This window comes from Mauremys reevesii, unplaced genomic scaffold (assembly GCF_016161935.1).
Source record: "Mauremys reevesii isolate NIE-2019 unplaced genomic scaffold, ASM1616193v1 Contig13, whole genome shotgun sequence".
In the NCBI taxonomy this organism is placed as follows: Eukaryota; Metazoa; Chordata; order Testudines; family Geoemydidae; genus Mauremys; species Mauremys reevesii.
The window spans coordinates 984,147-1,001,770 of NW_024100749.1; the positions used below are offsets into that span (position 1 = coordinate 984,147).

The 17,624-nt window shown below is 45.0% G+C and overlaps 1 protein-coding gene across 1 annotated transcript; it reads left to right on the forward strand.

Annotated features, from left to right (window-relative positions):
- LOC120392957 (butyrophilin subfamily 1 member A1-like) lies at positions 1 to 16,376 on the forward strand. Its single transcript, XM_039517613.1, has 9 exons — positions 1 to 57; positions 986 to 1,102; positions 2,761 to 3,108; positions 6,148 to 6,429; positions 7,919 to 8,023; positions 8,664 to 8,684; positions 11,254 to 11,274; positions 11,995 to 12,027; positions 15,056 to 16,376. The coding sequence occupies exons 1-9, from the start codon at positions 36 to 38 to the stop codon at positions 15,652 to 15,654; spliced, it is 1,548 nt and encodes a 515-aa protein (XP_039373547.1). The 5' UTR covers positions 1 to 35; the 3' UTR covers positions 15,655 to 16,376.
- The last annotated feature ends 1,248 nt before the right edge of the window (positions 16,377 to 17,624 follow it).

Sequence of the window (17,624 nt, forward strand, 5' to 3'; positions counted from 1 at the left end):
TCCCTCCTCGCTCCTATGCAAAGTCCAGCTCCAAGATGGAGTTTTGGAGTCACCTGGGTAAGACACCTGTCCATGCATGACTCAGTTTTTACAGGCAGCAGCCATTGCCCACATGCTATCTTGAATGTCTCCAGAAAGACTTCTTATGTGGATTGGAGTCTTCCAAGATCCATTGTTCGTTAAGTGTTTCTTGATTGGGCACTTAATTTGCACATTCCTTTTTCAAGAAGCTGACCAAATGCTTTACTAAGGCTACTTAAAAATCAAGCAAGTACACAGCCAATATTCATAACTTTGATTACAAAAATGATACATGCACGCAAACAGGATTAATACATTCAGCAGATCAGAACCTTTGCAGAGATATGTTACATGGCATATGTAGCATAAAACATATTCCAATTATGTCATATATACATTCATAAGCATATTTCCATAAAGCCTTATGGGGTGCACCGTCACAGTATATTTCTGTTTTGTAAAGTAAGCTACAAACTCTTGCAAATTCAAGCTTATGGGAAGAGTCTTTCTCTGTGGTCCCTTTTACTCTGTTTATGAGCCTGACTCATTTTGCCTTTGATGTGTTGAAAGAAAAGAAGTGGGTAAAAAATCCCCCCAAGAATCTTTCTCTGTCTCTCTCACACACACATGCTGTTTCTCATTCCTAAAATTTTTTTTTTCCATTGGTAGAATTCCTACCAACTTTTACACTGATCTGACTCTCTTTTTTTTTTTTTTCTTTTTTTTTTTTATTGGTAATGTGGTTTTGCAGGGATAGGACAAAATCAGACTCATAAAGAAAACACATTTTGAACTTTAATTGAATGGCTGTTCTAATTCCATAATATGAAAGAGTTCACTTAACAATGTATTTACTCTTTTTTATTTAATGTGTCCTCTTTAATGTGTGACTTTAATGATTTAATGTTGGTCAGTGTTATGCTCACTCTGATAAGATTTTTTCCTCCTCCTTCCTGTTGTCTAGATCAAGTTACAGTGAAGATGGAGGTTCTGTCATTCTGCCACAGCTCCAGAGCCAGCTCCCCTCTCCCTGGGTTTATTGTTTTCTTCCTTATTTATTATGTTCACAAGATTGAATCAGGTAGGAATCCGCCCTGTGTTTGCTGTTTCTCAGAGAAATTATTTAGGCCCCTGAAGTGTCTTAACAAAATGCTTTGCTCAAAATCAATGGAACTCACGATGTGTAAACTTACCCACACAGCAAGAGCAGCACTTTCATTATTCAATTTTTGCCCTGATTGCGTTGCTGCTGCTGGGTCAGTTTATTTGCTCCTGGGATAGTTCCCAGGCCTGTTTCTTCACACAAGTATTTTTAAAAGATTGTCAAAGATGCCCAAAGCATTGGGTGGACACTTATTGAAGAGTTTAATAATAACAATAATAAATAATAAAATCAAACAACTTAGTGGGTTTCAGCTGTGAAAAAGATCAGAGCCATCATCTGAGACTAATCTGCACAAAAACATAAAAAGAACCAGAATATATTGATGTCATGTGACTTTTTAAATTGGGCCAAGCTAATACATGTTTGTTAGGTGTAGTATACACCATATTATTAGGCATTATGTGCATGGTAGTCCTCTAATATACATGAGAGAGAGAGAGAGTTGGGATGTTAACTGAATGTATTATGCTCTTCCCCCAATTCTGTTCACCAATATCTAATATCCCACAACACTTTACAAATCTGATGTCAGCGTTCACAATAGAAAATAGGAAATGTATCAAAGCCATGAAATGTGTGTCCTAGCACTGGTTGGGATGTATCTCTACACCCACCTGGTTTCGAATGTGGTATCCAAAACAGGGTTAAGGAAGGTATCGAACAACAAGTTAAGAAACTGGTGGGTTGGATCTTAGGGGATGTATAAAGTGCTTTTTCACTTGTAAACCACTATGGTATAAGTGGGTTTGAGGTGTATTTTTCAAGCACACCTTCTGTATAAGGTGAGCACGGTGCATGGTAGGAATTGTTTCCCAGGAGGAGGATACGGATGTTTCTTTTTCGTAGTGCACTGTTCTGTCTTTAGGCAATAATTTTCCTTACATTTGGTTATTTGGTCTCTTGATCATATGATGTATTTAACTATAATAGTCCAACAATTGGCTCTAGCAATAGGGCTGTCTCAAGAGAACCTTGGTGAAAGAAAACCAAATATGGGCCACCAATTCTACCCTTATTCCTGGTGAGGCCCAGCAAATATCATGGCAATGTCAGTAAACGTGTCAGTTTGAGAGCACTTAGAAAAATGGCTGTTGAATAGTAAGTTTGTCTCAACTATACACTGAGCACGTCCATTCCCCGCTCTCTGCCTCAGTTTCCCTGATGTGTGACTTTGCCATGGACTGAACACCCCCATCGTCAGCTTCCCACCCCGTGTCAGCACTGTGTGCCTGTGCCATGCGCTGAACCTAACAATTCTCACTTCCCCATTCTGTCCCATGCTCTGTGCCTGGCCATGCACCAGACTTGCCTGTTATCAGCTCCACGCCCCATCTCAGTGCTGTGTGCCTGTGCCATACACTGAGGCTGAGTGTTCTTATAACACAGTCCTGCTGCCCATGAGCGCTGCTCTCTCTTAAACATTCAGGCTGAAATTTTCCATGGTGGGTGTCTGCCTCTGGCTGAACTTTTTGGAAAGTTTGTCTGAAATGGAAATGGTTGGATGTGTCCTTCATATCAAATTCCCACTTTCCTCTGAGCTGCTTTTCTTGTTGTTGTCCTGGTGCATTTTCCAGCAAAGTTCACAGTGATCGGACCCCATGACCCTGCCACTGCTATCCTGGGTCAGGAAACTGTTTTACCCTGTCACCTGTCCCCCCCGATGAGCGCTGCAAACATGGTGGTGATATGGTTCCGATCTCAGTTGGCATCCTTTGTGCACCTGTATCGTGGTGGGAAGGATCAGTATGATGGGCAGTTGCCAGAGTATCAGGGAAGAACAGAGCTTTTGAAAGCTGGACTTAAAGATGGAAACGTTCCCTTGAGGATTCTCAATATCAGACGCTCTGATGAAGGAAAATACCACTGCTTTGTTCAAGATGATACTTTTTATGAAGAAACCATATTGGAACTGCGAGTAGCAGGTCAGTAGCTTGTGTCAGTTTTAGCTTTGTGTGATTTGCTGGCTTTGTTCTTTGCTATTACAGTAACTGTGACTCCCTGCTTGTGATACAGTGTATCTAAATTTCAGCTAACAGCGACTTTCATACTAGGGAAAATATGCTGGAAACTTTCCCAACATGTATTAAAAACATTTTCATGATGGCCAAGGTACTTTCTTGCCCAATCTTGATTAACCCCCAAAGGGGCCTTTAGTTAAGAGGGAACGGACTTCTGGATGTATATGGCCTTCTGGTTGCATTTCTAGGATGTGGGCTAAGGTGGGACTGCCAGATGTTTATGACCTTATTATTGGTTCACTGTTGGTTGTTTCTTAAGGGTGTAGTTAAAATCAAATGCAACATTCTTATTTGCTGAGACTGCATAAAGGTGATGGTTATGGTGAGTGTGACGGGTTCTCCCTGGGGTGCCACCTGGAACTGGGTTATAGCTGAGCCCTCTGTCTCCCCAATCTGGATTCCCTCTTGCACTGTGACATTGTGACAAGCTGCAAAGCCACTCACACCAACATCTGCAGGCAGGGACCACACCCAGCTGTGTTCATGAATGCATCTGACCAAGCATTCATGAACCAACAATAGCGAGGCTTCCGCCAAAACACACACCCCTCCCACAGCACCCCAAGCTAGGATGCTGGAGCTGTACCATCCTGCTCTTATCAAAAGTCTGACCAGTAAAGATTATTCCAATTACCAAGTTCGGCCCTCCCTCGATGTGGAGAGGAATATGCACAAAACCTTTGTTAACTGAGTTGAGATTTTTTGCAAACACATCACTCAAACCACATTGTTTTAGGTAAAAAAAAATATATAAAATAGATTTATTGACTACAGAAAGATAGATTTTAAGTGATAGCAAACAGATCAAAGTAGATTACCTAGCAAATTAATAAAAACGCAATCTAAGCCTAATATACTACCCAGAATTTGAATTGAACAGTGTTAGATAGTACAAGCTGTTTGTAGATGTTTCATACACAGACAGGGTTTCCTTCTTGGGACCAGCACATCCCCAGTTCAAAACCTGTGCTCTTCCAGAGATATATCCAGATGCTGAGTTGTGAGGAAAGTGAGGCTTATTGGTGATGTCACTTCCCCTTTTTATAGTTTCTTCCCTATGGCGGGAACCCCTTTGTCTCAAACCAGGTTCCCAGCCCAGTTTGTGGAAAAATACAGGTACCAAAATGGAGATCAGAATCGTGTGATCTAGTCAGATGCCCCTGCATGTTTGAGTCATGGCAGCCGTTATCCATACTCTGTCTGAAGTGTCCTCTGGTGAGGGCAAGGCTTTTCCATGGCCCATTGTTTTCACTGATGGGCCATTAGCATTGTCTAGCTTCTTCACTGTTGTACCTGAAAGGCTAGTTGTGGGTGTTACTCAGGGCAAGCACATTTCAACTACAGATGCATAGTCAATATTCATGACTCCAGATACAAAAATGATTCATACATACAAACAGGATAACCATACTCAGCAAATCATAACATTTCCATTGACACCTTACATGTATAAAATGCAACTTAATTATATCATAATCATACCCAATCATATTACTATGGTGAATGTGGAGTGCAGAGTGTCACAGTGGGGAGGGGAAATTATGTACAGTAATTCCTCTTGGTTAACGTGGTTTCGTTGTTACGTTGCTGATCAACTAGGGAAAATGCTCGTTTAAAGTTGTGCAATGCTCCCTTCTAACGTCATTTGGCAGCTGCCTGCTTTGTCCACTGGTTGCAGGAAGAGCAGCCCATTGCAGGTAGCTGATAGGGGTTTGGAACCAGGGTGGACCGGCAGCCCCCCTATCAGCTCCCCGCTCCCATAAGTTCCCTGTGCAGCAGCTGCCCAGCAGGCTATCAGTTGCCCAGAGTTCAGCTGTCCCTCCCCACACTGCCATGTGCTGCTCCTGCCCTCTGCCTTGGAGCTGCTCCCGGGAGCCTTCTGCTTGCTGTGTGAGGGGGAGAGGAGGAAGGGGGGGGGCTAATGTCAGGGTGTCCCCCTGCACCTTGCTTACTCCATTTTCCATAGAGCAGGGGGGACACACGACAGGGCTCAGGACGGAGGGAGCTTGCTGGCAGCAGATGGTCTCAGCAAGCTGATCTAATTAACAAGGCAGCGTACTTAAGAGTGGGGTCAGCATACTTAAAGGGGAAATGCGCAACACACACACACACACACACACACACACACTGTGTGTGTCTCTGTCTGTCCTCTCTCCATTCCTGCTGCCTTGTAGAGTGTGAGAGGTAACCCTTGAGGGCTCAGCCAATTGCTAGTTCATCATTCAGCACTAAGGCATTCCCTGGGAAATATCCCATCCTCTGACTCCTCCACCTCAACCAAGCTTCACAATCATCATCACTGTGTACCAGTATTAAATTGTTTAAAACTTGTAGTGTATGTGTGTGTGTGTATATAGTCTTTTTTTTTTGTCTGGTGGAAAAAAAATTCCTGGAACCTAACCCCCTCATTTACATTAATTCTTATGAGGAAATTGGATTCGCTTAACATCATTTCGCTTAAAGTCGCATTTTTCAGGAACATAACTACAACGTTAAGTGAGGAGTTACTGTATTTACCACTCTTAGATGAGACTGAGCATTTCTCCCCTGCTGCTTTGACACTGCAACCATGTAGCCAATTAATTTTTTTTAAATAAATATGCCTTTCTAATGCACTAATGATCAGATTTTCAAAAGTTCAGATCCTGTTCAGGTATCTGCATTGTCCTATCACCAAAGGTGCTCAGCGCTCAGTTGCTCATGTCTTGAGATGACAATATCTCCCACTGACTCAGTGAAATTATTGTAAATACTGATTCACATTTTTGTGTGTCCATGATCATTGGGAGTTCAGAAAGTCCAGTGTTCATTTATCCCTTCTACTGACTACTCACATGAATTAGTGCCTTCTCATGTGAGTAAGGGATCCACAAACTCTCCTTAATTCCATAAGTTAATTAATAAAGCAGAAGGGATAAACACCTTTATGTATTTTTCCCTTAGGTCTGGGCTCTGCTCCTCTCATCTCTGTTGAAGGTCACCAGGATGGAGGGATCCGGGTGATTTGTCGATCTGCTGGTTGGTACCCAGAGCCTGAGGTGCTGTGGAAAGATTTCAATGGGCGACATTTACCATCACTCTCTGAAACAATATCCCGAGGGGATAACAACCTGTTTGAAATAGAAACTGCTATCGTTGTGAAAAAATATTCTAACCAAAACTTGTCCTGTTGCATCAGGAACACCATTCTCAATCAAGAAAAGGAATCAGCAGTTTATATAGCAGGTCAGTTACCATCCAAATCCCATACTGAACTCACCACCACCAGAAACAAAGCAAAACATAGGAAGAAAAGAACTGAAACATCTGTGGTGGATATTTCATAATTCACAAACAAAGAAGATGGGAGTATTCAGACTATCCAAGTTTTTTGGATTTCATGTAAATTTAATATTAAGTCTGACTTTCCTGATATTCTAGCCTGTGCACACACACACACACACATATGCACACAAAAACTTGCAACATTTTTTAGAAAAAAATTCACTCAATCCACTGACACAGTATGTTCCTGTAACCTTAAATTCACTTTAATGATTTTTTTTTAATGTGGTAAATTTTGTACTCTGGGTTGGCTGTGATCTGTAGAGCCCTGCAAATCTGCAGATATCCACTTTATATCTGTAGATATCCTCATCCCACAGATACGGATATCCGCAGATCATTTTAGGAGATCGCAGATTGGATGCGGATACATATTTTGTATCCGTGCAGGGCTCTAGTGATCTGTTTGTTTCACCAACTCTGTCTTCATTACTTGTGTGAAATGTCACCTAAGTCTTGTGATGTTGTTTTTACTGACATTCAGTGGGACTTGTGCTCCTTAAGACACTTTGATCCGAATCCACAAAGGGACTTATTTTACACTTGTCTACACACAAAAGTTGCACTGATTGACTATTTAGTGAATCGATGCCACCTGCTCATGTGAACACTCTTGTATAAGTTTCAGAGTGAGCTATATAGATTTAGCTCCAGTCAATTCCTTACCAACTTCAGCTAAATGGAGATAAATCATAAATCAGCTTAATTGTGCCCTAAGGTTTTGTGGATCAATTTATTCATGTTGGTGCAACCCTCATATGTTGTCAACTCTTGAACCAATTTAAGAATGGTCAGATAAGAGAGTTACCCCAGTTTCACTGTATCAGAGCACAAACCCTGGGCAGAGAAAGCTTTAGGTACATTTCCAAAATTCCATCCTGGGTGGATGTCTGAATCACTGTGAACACAAGAACAGTAAATGAAGATTAATTAGTTTGCTACAGAATTGTTTGGAGAAATTGGGATTATGATTCCTTCAAATATTGAGGGGGCAATAGTGGATTTTTTCAAAAATATTCTAATTAATCTGACAGTTTCTGAATGTTGCTGAACACTAAGGATTAAATTCTTTGCTGGTGTAACTCTATTGAAGTCAGTGTGGTTTTATGAACAGAGAATTTGCCCCTGGACTCTCTGGCCCTCTGAATAGCAATGCATCAAATCAGGCCTGTTTTTTCCAGGATTAAATCAGTGTTAGAGGTGTGTTGATTGGAGCCATTTTTAAAATCAGTTTCTGGTATTTTGTGTAGTGTAGACATGGCCATTCTTTCACTCTTTATCACCCAGAAATTCTGCTGGATACTATTTATGTATTTGTATGGAATAAAAACATCTGATTTTAGTCACTGCTTCCAAACAAAGGCAATTTCTGGGTGTTTTTGTTTTTCAGATCCATTTTTCCCACGGGTGAATCCTTGGATGGTGGCGCTGAGTGTGATCCTGGTGGTTTTGATTGGTTTTATTGGCCTCACTGTTAATCTCTTTAAAATGAAAGGTAAATATCAGAAGGAGAAATATATTGTACATAAAGTGTTTATTCTAATAAATAAATAAGAGCAATTTTGGAATTTAAATATTAAAAGACCGTGTGATCTGCTGACCTTGTCCTATATAAAGAAGAAGAATGCATGTGAATTTATTGATAAAGGGTGGAGGCAGAGGTGGGGAGGGGTAGAATAGGAGGGAGGAGAGTCTAGGGCAATAGAACTGAACCAGAGAATCTGATCACAGCAGACACGTCTGTGTTCTGCTCAATTCTCCCCCTCCTGCTACTCCCCCTCCCCCTCTGGTTCCACTTGAGACAAGGTTCAGCAAAGCCTAGTCTCTCAGATTCAAACTTCAAATCTCTTTTTTGCTAATCAAGTGTAGTGCACCTGTGGCGAATCAGTTAATAAACACATTTGTTCCTCAGTTAGGAAATAAAAAAATCATATCAACTGTCACATCACTCAGACACAGCTGTCAATGCCCAGGTGAACTTCATCCATAAAGAATATCTGCCCAATTTCCAAATAAATCAGACATGTCTATTCATCCTTCCTAGTCAATTTTGCACCTGTAGGATGTAGTCTTCTAACACTGTTTAATGAAGCAAGGAGATGCTAATCATTTATATTTATTTCTGTACTTTTCAGGAAAACTTACTAAAGAAGTTGGTAAGTTTCAAATTCTTTTTTTCCACAAATACAAATTTTGACCAAGTTACACAACTGTGTATTGGCTTCTTGGTTTCTATGATTTATTTTATTACTGTGTGTTTGATAGTTGGAAGCTGGTGTGTGTGATAGGCTGGACCATTTTAGGGTCTTTTTGGATGTTTCCAGAGACTCTTTCCCCTTAAAAGTCCTTTGAATTAGGGGGTTAGGTCAGCATAGCTATGTGTCTTGGGAGTGTAAGTTTTCAGCGCAGATGAGCCCTCAGTCTGAGTCTTTCAAAAGAATCTCTAGAGGTCTGGCTTGTTAAGGAAGGTGTGGTGCAGTGGGAATTTTCTGTTATATGTTTATTAATCCTATGTGTGCCTCAGTTTCTGACCAAGGATTCTGACCAGAGCTTGAACAGTGGAGTTCACTACAGAATCTGGGCTGACCGGAATGGTCTATGCTTTCACCTCCATTTCTCTATGATAACCTACGTCCTTCCTACGCTGTGTCCAGTTGACTAATACACCCAACTGTTTTGAAAATGCTCTTTGAATGCCAATGCAAATGTTTGGTGAAGTGCATTTATCCCTGAAGAGTGTGCAAGTCTCTACCAGGAGTATCTCAGTTGGACTCGAACAGAGCTCAGAGTGCAAAGCAGGAGCACTGAAGGCCGAGAGATCCAGTCTAAGGAGGTGGTGAAGCCATGTGGCTTATCCAGAAGGAAGAGAGAGAGAGGCCTAGGGAGTCTGTCAGACTGAAGAGTCTCTAGAGACTGTTGCAAATCTGGGAGTGTAGCACTGATCAAGTGAATCCATGACAGAAGTTAAAGAATAGCCATTATCTTTGAAAACTCATGGCGATTGGGGGAGGTCCGGGACAATTGGAAAAAGGCAAATATAGTGCCCATCTTCAAAAAAGAGAAGAAGGAGAACCCAGTGAACTACAGACCAGTCAGCCTCACCTCAGTCCCTGGAAAAATCACGGAGCAGATCCTCAAGGAAACCATTTTGAAGCACTTGGAGGAGAGGAAGGTGATCAGGAACAGTCAGCATGGATTCACCAAGGGCAAGTCATGCCTGACCAACCGGATTGCCTTCTATGATGAAATAACTGGCTCTGTGGATATGAGGAAAGCAGTAGATGTGATATATCTTGACTTTAGTTTTTGATACAGTCTCCCACAGTATTCTTGCTAGCAAGTTAAAAAAGTATGGATTGGATGAATGGACTATAAGGTGGTTAGAAAGCTGGCTAGATTGTCAGGCTCAACAGGTAGTGATCAATGGCTTGATATCTAGTTGGCAGCCAGTATCAAGTGGAGTGCCCCACGGGTCAGTCCTGGGCCCATTTTTGTTTAACATCTTTATTAATGATCTGCATGATGGGATGGATTGCACCCTCAGCAAGTTCGCATATGACACTAAGCTCGGGGGAGAGGTAGATATGCTGGAGGGTAGGAATAGGGTCCAAAGTGACTAAAGACAAATTGGAGGATTGGGCCAAAATAAATCTGAGGTTCAACAAGGACAAGTGCAGAGTCCTGCACTTAGGATGGAAGAATCCCATGCACTGCTACAGGCTGGGGACTGACTGGCTAAGCAGCAGTTCTGCAGAAATGGATTTGGGGATTACAGTGGATGAGAATCTGGATGAGTCAGCAGTGTGCCCTTGTTGCCAAGAAGACTAACAGCATATTGGACTGTATTAGTAGGAGCATGGCCAGCAGATCAAAGGAAATGATTATTTCCCTCCATTAGGCACTGGTGAGCCCACATCTGGAGTATTGTGTCCAGTTTTGGGCCCCCTACTACAGAAAGGATGTGGACAAATTGGAAAGAGTCCAGTGGAGAGCAACAAAAATGATTAGGGGGCCAAAGCACATGACTTATGTGGAGAGGCTGAGGAAACTGGGCTTGTTTAGTCTGCAGAAGGGAAGAGTTAGGGGGGATTTGATAGCAGCCTTCGACTACCTGAAGGGGGGTTCCAGAGAGGATGGAGCTCGGCTGTTCTCAGTGGTGGCAGATGACAGAACAAGGAGCACTGGTCTCAAGTTGTAGTGGGGGAGGTCTAGGTTGGATATTAGGAAACACTATTTCACTAGGAGGTGGTGGAATCTCCATTCTTAGAGATTTTTAAGGCCTCGCTTGACAAAGCCCTGGCTGGGATGATTTAGTTGGCATGATCTGCAGGGCTGGATGGGCGGTGCTACCTGGGCTCAGTACTGTCCTTTCAACCCATCAGGCCCAGTGTGGTGTTTGTGTACCCCCTCACACACCCTCCCCTTCAGACCTTGGGCTGTGGTGTCCCATGAAGTCCAAAGGGCATGGTTTTAAACTGGTCTATTCCGTCACAGTCAGATGGCTTAATTGTTGTGGAGTTGTTTCTTTTAAATTTACCCCTTTTATTTATTTATTAAACTTGGTTTTTTTTCTTTGCTTTCTTTTTTTTTAATTATTATTCTCATGGGGGGAGGTGGGGGAAGGATGTTGATTTTCTGTCAGCCTTCACTGTCGTATTGAAGATAAAACATAAGAAAAGGGAAATGCCTAACAAAAATATCTATTTATTTCTCTTTAATTTTTAGAGAAACGAGATAATGAAATAAGTAAGTGTCATTATCCTTCCTCTGACAAACTTTTCGTACCAATTTGGAGTCTCATGGGGCTGTTCATTTAATTGTGGTGGAGTGTTTTGCTTTTAAATTTATTTTTTAAAATTGTTGCAATCGAAAACCTTTTTTGTTTGCTTGCTTTATTATTATTATTTATTATTCTTTTGGGGGTGATTGTTTGTTTGTTTTTTTAATGAAACTTTATAAAATGTGGGGAAGGACTAAACTTGATGAATTTCACACCAAAAGCTAATTTGAAAAATGGATAAGCAATACAGTAATAGAGTAGGTAGTGGGCAAGAAAATATGACCCAGGAGGAATTGTGGGAAGGCACTGGAGGACTATCAGCCCCTGAGATGATTAGCCTCCCTCCACACTGCAAAGTGGGCATGTAACCAACCTGAATTAAAGTGGTACCTGGGCTACAGCCTATACTCAAAGTCTTGCCAGCCAGCCTGGGTGTAAAGCACCAACAAACTTGAGTCAGAGTTTTTGTGCTTGCGCAATAAACAGATTGGGGCAAAGCCAGGTAAGATCCTGAGCTAACTCTGCAGTGAAGATCCACCCTGGGAGAGAAACACACATGCAACCCAGTGCAGGTTCTGGTGATCTTATAACTTTCTTTTCCCATCAGTGTATTAGTTTGTACAATATTGAATCATGCAATACTTGTTCACATCCGCTCTCATCTCTAATTATGTGGTTGTTTTTAGGGTGGAGAAGATCTGTGGCACCTATAGAAGAAGGTAATTGATAAAATATGATCTTTAATGTCCAAATATCAGTCCCTATGAGGCAATGTGCCTCTTTTTCCTTGAATGTGGGAGTGGATGTGATAGTTCAGGTACCTGCCCAGTACACTGCATTTTACAGCGGATCACAAGGTGAAACAGGGTTTGTGCCTATGTCCTACCACAGCATACTGAATCTACATCATATTGTGTCTACTCTTCCTGCCCCTCCACCGCCCGCATGTGCACTGCACCCTGCAGAGATCTGTGACAGCAGCTGCCACTCATTGTACAGATCCAATGGGACATGCACCTCCACAGTCACTTCTCCAGGGAGAGTTTGTTTTATCTCCCTGTGCTGATGGCTGATCTCCAATTTCTCTGTTTCTTCCTTCATCTTTTCCCCTCTGAAGAAGGCCAGGAGCTCTGCAATGACCCCACACTGATGGGGTGAGCAGGGACTGTGTCTGTGTGCGACCCTTGCTCCAGTCTCCAGCAGAGGAACAGAGCCTTGACCACAGACAGGGGCTCTTCTGGCTCCATTATACACATCTGGGGAGCTCCTGTGATCAGAGCTGTGAGCTTGTCTCTTTTCTCCTGTCTCCATCCACCATGATCTCAGCATTCTCCTGTCTCTGATAAACAAGACGTCACTTTAGCCTCCCCATCACTAACACGACCCTCTCTCTCTTTCCACCAGCCACCTATTCTACACCTCTCCCCAGTGGTGGATTAGCCACTGGGCCAACTGGGCCTGTGCCCAGGGGCCCTGGAAAAATGGGCACCTCCACACCCTGACCCACTCTACCTGCCCGGCGCTCCTGCCAGAGAGTGGGGTCAGGGCTCAGGGGCTTGTGCTGCTCCACCCGCCCTCACTCCAGCCAGGGAACAGGGTCGGGGCACAGGGGCTTGCCCTGCTCGCTGGCTGGTGTGCTAGGTGGCCAGAGTGGGGCACACCCCCGACCCCATTTTGCTGGCGGTAGTGCAGGCAGAAGGGGTGGGGAAGGGTCCCCACTTGCTCTGGCCCAGAGCCCCACAAAACCCTAATCCGCCCCTGCTCCCCCTACACTCATAGCTTCTCCTCATTACACCATGACCCCTCACTTGTGTTAACCTCCCCAGGCTAATGTACTTTTGTGCTGTGAGTGCTGCTGTGCAGGGGAAGGGATAGCTCAGTGGGTTGAGCATTGGCCTGCTAAACCCAGGGTTGTGAGTTCAATCCTTGAGGGGGCCACTTATGGATCTGGGGCAAATATTGGTCCTGCTAGTGAAGGCAGGGGGCTGGACTCAATAACCTTTCAAGGTCTCTTCCAGCTCTAGGTGATTGGTATATCTCCAATTATTACCTATTTTGGGCAGGTTCTGTCCTGGTACCATGTGAGCTGTTACTGTCTGAGTTGTGACATTTCAGAGCAGGCTGGGTGCAGTGGGGAGGCCCCATAGCAAAGTCCAGCACAGCAGAGGCAGCTGGGACACAGTCAGATTTAAGGTGGGAGGGAGTAGGGAGCTCTGCCAATGATCACTGAGTTGTACCATCTGCTGGGGCTCCCAGAGTCTCTAGTCCCCTCCCCTGGGGAGAGGTGGGGGCAGGAGGGGAAAGATTCTGAGTCTCAGGCCTGGCCCAGCTGATACTTTCACCTGTCACTGACCCGTCTCTGCCAGGGGAGTGACTGTCCCCAGCTCTGTGCTGAGATCTCAGAGCTGATGGGCAGGGCCAGCTTTAGGCCAATTCAACCAATTCCCCTGAATCAGGCCCCACCCCTAAGAGGGCCCCGCACTCAAGCCCCAGTACGGCGTACAGGCAAGAGCCGGTGCACTGTACCGGGGTGGCCCGGCTTCCCCAGGGGGCAGTTTAAAAGGGCTGGAGCCCCAGGCCCTTTAAATTGCCACCAGAGCCCTGCTGCTGGAGCCCTGGGGTACGACTGCAGGGTTCTGGGGGCTATTTCAAAAGTCTGCAGCTCCCATTGCTTCTACTGCCCCGGCCCTTTAAATAGCCACTGGAGCCCCACCGCTTCCCCTGGGCTCCCTCAGCTATTTAAAGGGCTGGGGCGGTAGAAGCAGGGGAGCCCCGGGCCCTTTAAATAGCCCCAGAGCCCTGGGCTGCTGCTGCTACTCTGGTGGGGGAGAAAGGAGGAGGGGGCACTCACTGTACAGGGTGGGCTCTACCCCCTGTACCCGCACCCCCTGCCCACAGCCAGCCCCTGCTGCACCAGCCCTGCCCCCCCTGCCCTGCCTGCACCAGCCCCTGTCTCCAGCCAACCCCTGCCGCATCCCCCTGCCTGAAGCCAGCCAGTCCCACACTCCTCTCTCTCCAGCTCTGTCAACCCCTGCCGCATCCCCCTGTGGCCCTGCCTGAAGCCAGCCAGCCCACCCCACACTCACCCCTGTCTCCAGCCAGCCCCGTACCCCTTATCCTGCCTGCAGCCAGACCCTACCTCTAGTGAGCCCCTACCCTGCTCCAGCCAGCCCGATACAGTCAGTCCCAGGGCAGTAACCCTGCACACCTCCTTCAGTGAGGGGGGGAGGAGCAGCTGGGACCCACACATGTGCACACTGGCTCCCAGGGAGTGGCAGGGACCCACACGTGACACGGAGCTCATTTCTAGTTCAGGCCCATCTTTTTAAAAAAGAACTTTAGGCAAGGTTAACATACATCCGTATTTTCCCGGACATGTCAGTCTTTTTGGTTCTTAAATCACCATCCGGGAGGAAAATACGGACATATGGTAACCCTATTGGTACAAAAAATACATACCGTGGCACATCCCTTAAATCAGAACTTTTTATAAGGAACCGTTTGCTAAGAAATGAAAGGCTTTTTTTTACGTTGGTTTTTTTTTTCAGTCATCCCTGCTGGGGCCCTGCCGAAAATGTTCGAATGGGGCCCCGCACTTCCTAAAGCTGGCCCTGCTGATGGGTAAATCCTGAAGGAAGGAGATTCCCTGAGTCACTCTCCAGCTGGGACAGATTCTGTCACTGACACTATCAAACCCTCCCCCAGGGCTGAGCTCTGCCCCTAACGCTCTGATTCTCTCTCTTACAGCGAATGTGACACTGGATCCAGACACGGCTCATCCTGAGCTTGTCCTGTCTAAAGATCAGAAATGTGTGAAACGGGGAAACACAAGACAGCAACTGCCCAACACCCCTGAGAGATTTGACACTGAGCCCTGTGTGCTGGGCTGTGAGGGATTCACCTCGGGGAGACATTGCTGGGAGGTGGAGGTGGGGGGTGGGCGATACTGGGCTATGGGGGTGGCCAGAGAGTCTGTGAGGAGGAAGGAAGGGATCAGCCGTAGCCCTGAGGGGGGGATCTGGGCTGTGGAGCGGTGGGAGGGTCAGATCCGGGCTCTCACCTCCTCTGAGACCCCCCTATCCCTGAGCCGGGTCCCCAGCAGGATCCGGATTTGTCTGGACTGTGACCGGGGGCAGGTGACATTTATCAATGCTGGTGACGAGGCCCCGATCTTCACTTTCCTGCCAGGCTTTGTCCCTGGGGAGAGAATCCGACCTTGGCTGGCAGTGTGGTGGGGATCCCAGCTCAGACTGTGTCCCTGTGCGGCAGGAGGGATAACTCAGTGGGTTGAGCATTGGCCTGCTAAACCCAGCCTTGTGAGTTCACTCCTTGAGGGGGCCATTTAGGAATCTAGGGCAGAAATCTGTCAGGCACAGTGGGATTAGTCCTGCTTTGAGCAGGGGGTTGAACTCAATGATCTCCTGAGGTCCCTTCCAACCCTGATGTTCTATGTGAGGGACCCCTTGACCCCAGCCTCACCACTGCAGATGTTCTTGGGCAAGCTGGCTACCCTATAAAATAGGGGCCATTAAACCAGCAGGTGTTTAGCTTGTGCTGCAGTATTTGGACACCCAGTGACTGCTTAGGGTGACCAGATGTCCCAATTTTTGGGTCTTTTTCTTATATAGGCTCCTACTACCCCCCACCCCCTGTCCTGATTTTTCACATTTGCTGTCTGGTCACCCTATGACTGCTGGACAAGCTCCCTGATTTCTCTCAGTTTCAGTACTAGCCAGGACCTTATGGATGCTGCAGTGCAACCTTGATTAACCTTTTTGTTTATGGTATCCCCAAGCAGAGAGTCCTTAGCCAGGTACCCCACTGCACATCCAGGTGCAATAACTGTGTAGGCAAACACGGCATTTATGGCTTAGCAGTCACTCCCACACAACCACTGACATCTAATGTACTGAGAAAACGTTGGCCAAGATATTCGTCTTTCCATTTGAAAAGCATTGTGGGATCTTCAATTTGTGCATGGAAAGCCAATGGAGACGAACAGCAGGGAACAACATTTTGAGACACACTGTCAGGTTCAATTTGGCCCAGAGTTTAGATTTTGTAAAAACAAACTTTTATTAAGGACAAAAAAAAAAAAAGTTAAGACCAGCAGACACATTTCCATATACAGTATAGTGTGACGTTTCTGTGAAACGATTGTTCCTTGCAGTGTTTGCAACCAAAACTTTGCAGTTCTCTGATAGTGTATGAGGGGGATAGCTCAGTGGTTTGAGCATTGGCCTGCTAAACCCAGGGTTGTGAGTTTAATCCTTGAGGGAGCTATTTGGGGATTGGTCCTGCTTTGAGCAAGGGGTTGGACTAGATGATCTCCTGAGGTCCCTCTCAACCCTAATAATCTATGATTCCCACTGGGGGCCCTGAGCTCAGCCTCTCTGGCCTCACACACCTTTGTCTCTGATCTTCAAGGACCTCTGGCTCCTCATCACTATGAGAGGGCTGCCCAGGGGCAGGGAGTGATGTTCTGAATGTAGTATAATGTCTCACTGAAAGGTGACAGGGCCAGAAAGAGTTAATCGACTAACCTGACCCATGGCCGAACTTTAGAAACTGGTTTGGAAGATATGTAAATGAACAGAGGTTTGAAATGCAAGTCTGCATTGTTAGAGATCTCAAGGGTAGATGTTTGTTCAGGTCCTGTGATATGAGCAAACAAGTCTTGTCTATCGCTACAGCTTTGATTCAAAGATCAAAAAAAGAATATTAACATTTAGGAAGACACTTAAGTGAAATAGTAGTATTATCTATGTGTCTCTTTGAAGATTGTGGTAACCTGTATCTGAACTGTTTAATGGATAAATTACCCTGTGCTAATTGCCAGGATGTTTGGGAGAAGGAGCATTCGGCCTATTGTTTTCTCAGGCCGAAAGACTGCTGGAAATGTATAAGAACCCTGGGACATGATCCTTCTTCATTTCAGATCTGCTTTGGGTTTCAAGAAAGGGGAACCATAAGCCATAAGGATTGAGATCCCCAGTCACTGACTGGAGTCACCCTGGGCATGGACATTGGACTGTAACCTATGGACTATTTCTAAAAGGAGTTTTGGCAACTACAAGCTCACCTCTACTATGTATCTTAACCTCAAGAATTGAATTCAAGTCTGTCTGTATATTGGTCTTTTAACCAACACTCTCTCTCTTTTCTTTTTTAATAAATTTTAGTTTAGTTAATAAGAATTGGCTATAGCGTGTATTTTGGGTAAGGTAAGAGAGAATCCGAACCTGGGTATGTGGCTAATCCTTTGGGATTGGAAGAACCTTTTCTTTTATATGATGAAGTAAGATTTTCAGTAATC

Bases quoted from the DNA above. Each gene is read 5' to 3' on its own strand.
- LOC120392957 (XM_039517613.1), top strand. From the start codon at position 36: ATGGAGTTTTGGAGTCACCTGG. The intron at 6,430-7,918 runs GTCAGTTACCAT...TTTGTTTTTCAG, and splicing joins ATCAGCAGTTTATATAGCAG to ATCCATTTTTCCCACGGGTG. The intron at 11,275-11,994 runs GTAAGTGTCATT...GGTTGTTTTTAG, and splicing joins GAAACGAGATAATGAAATAA to GGTGGAGAAGATCTGTGGCA.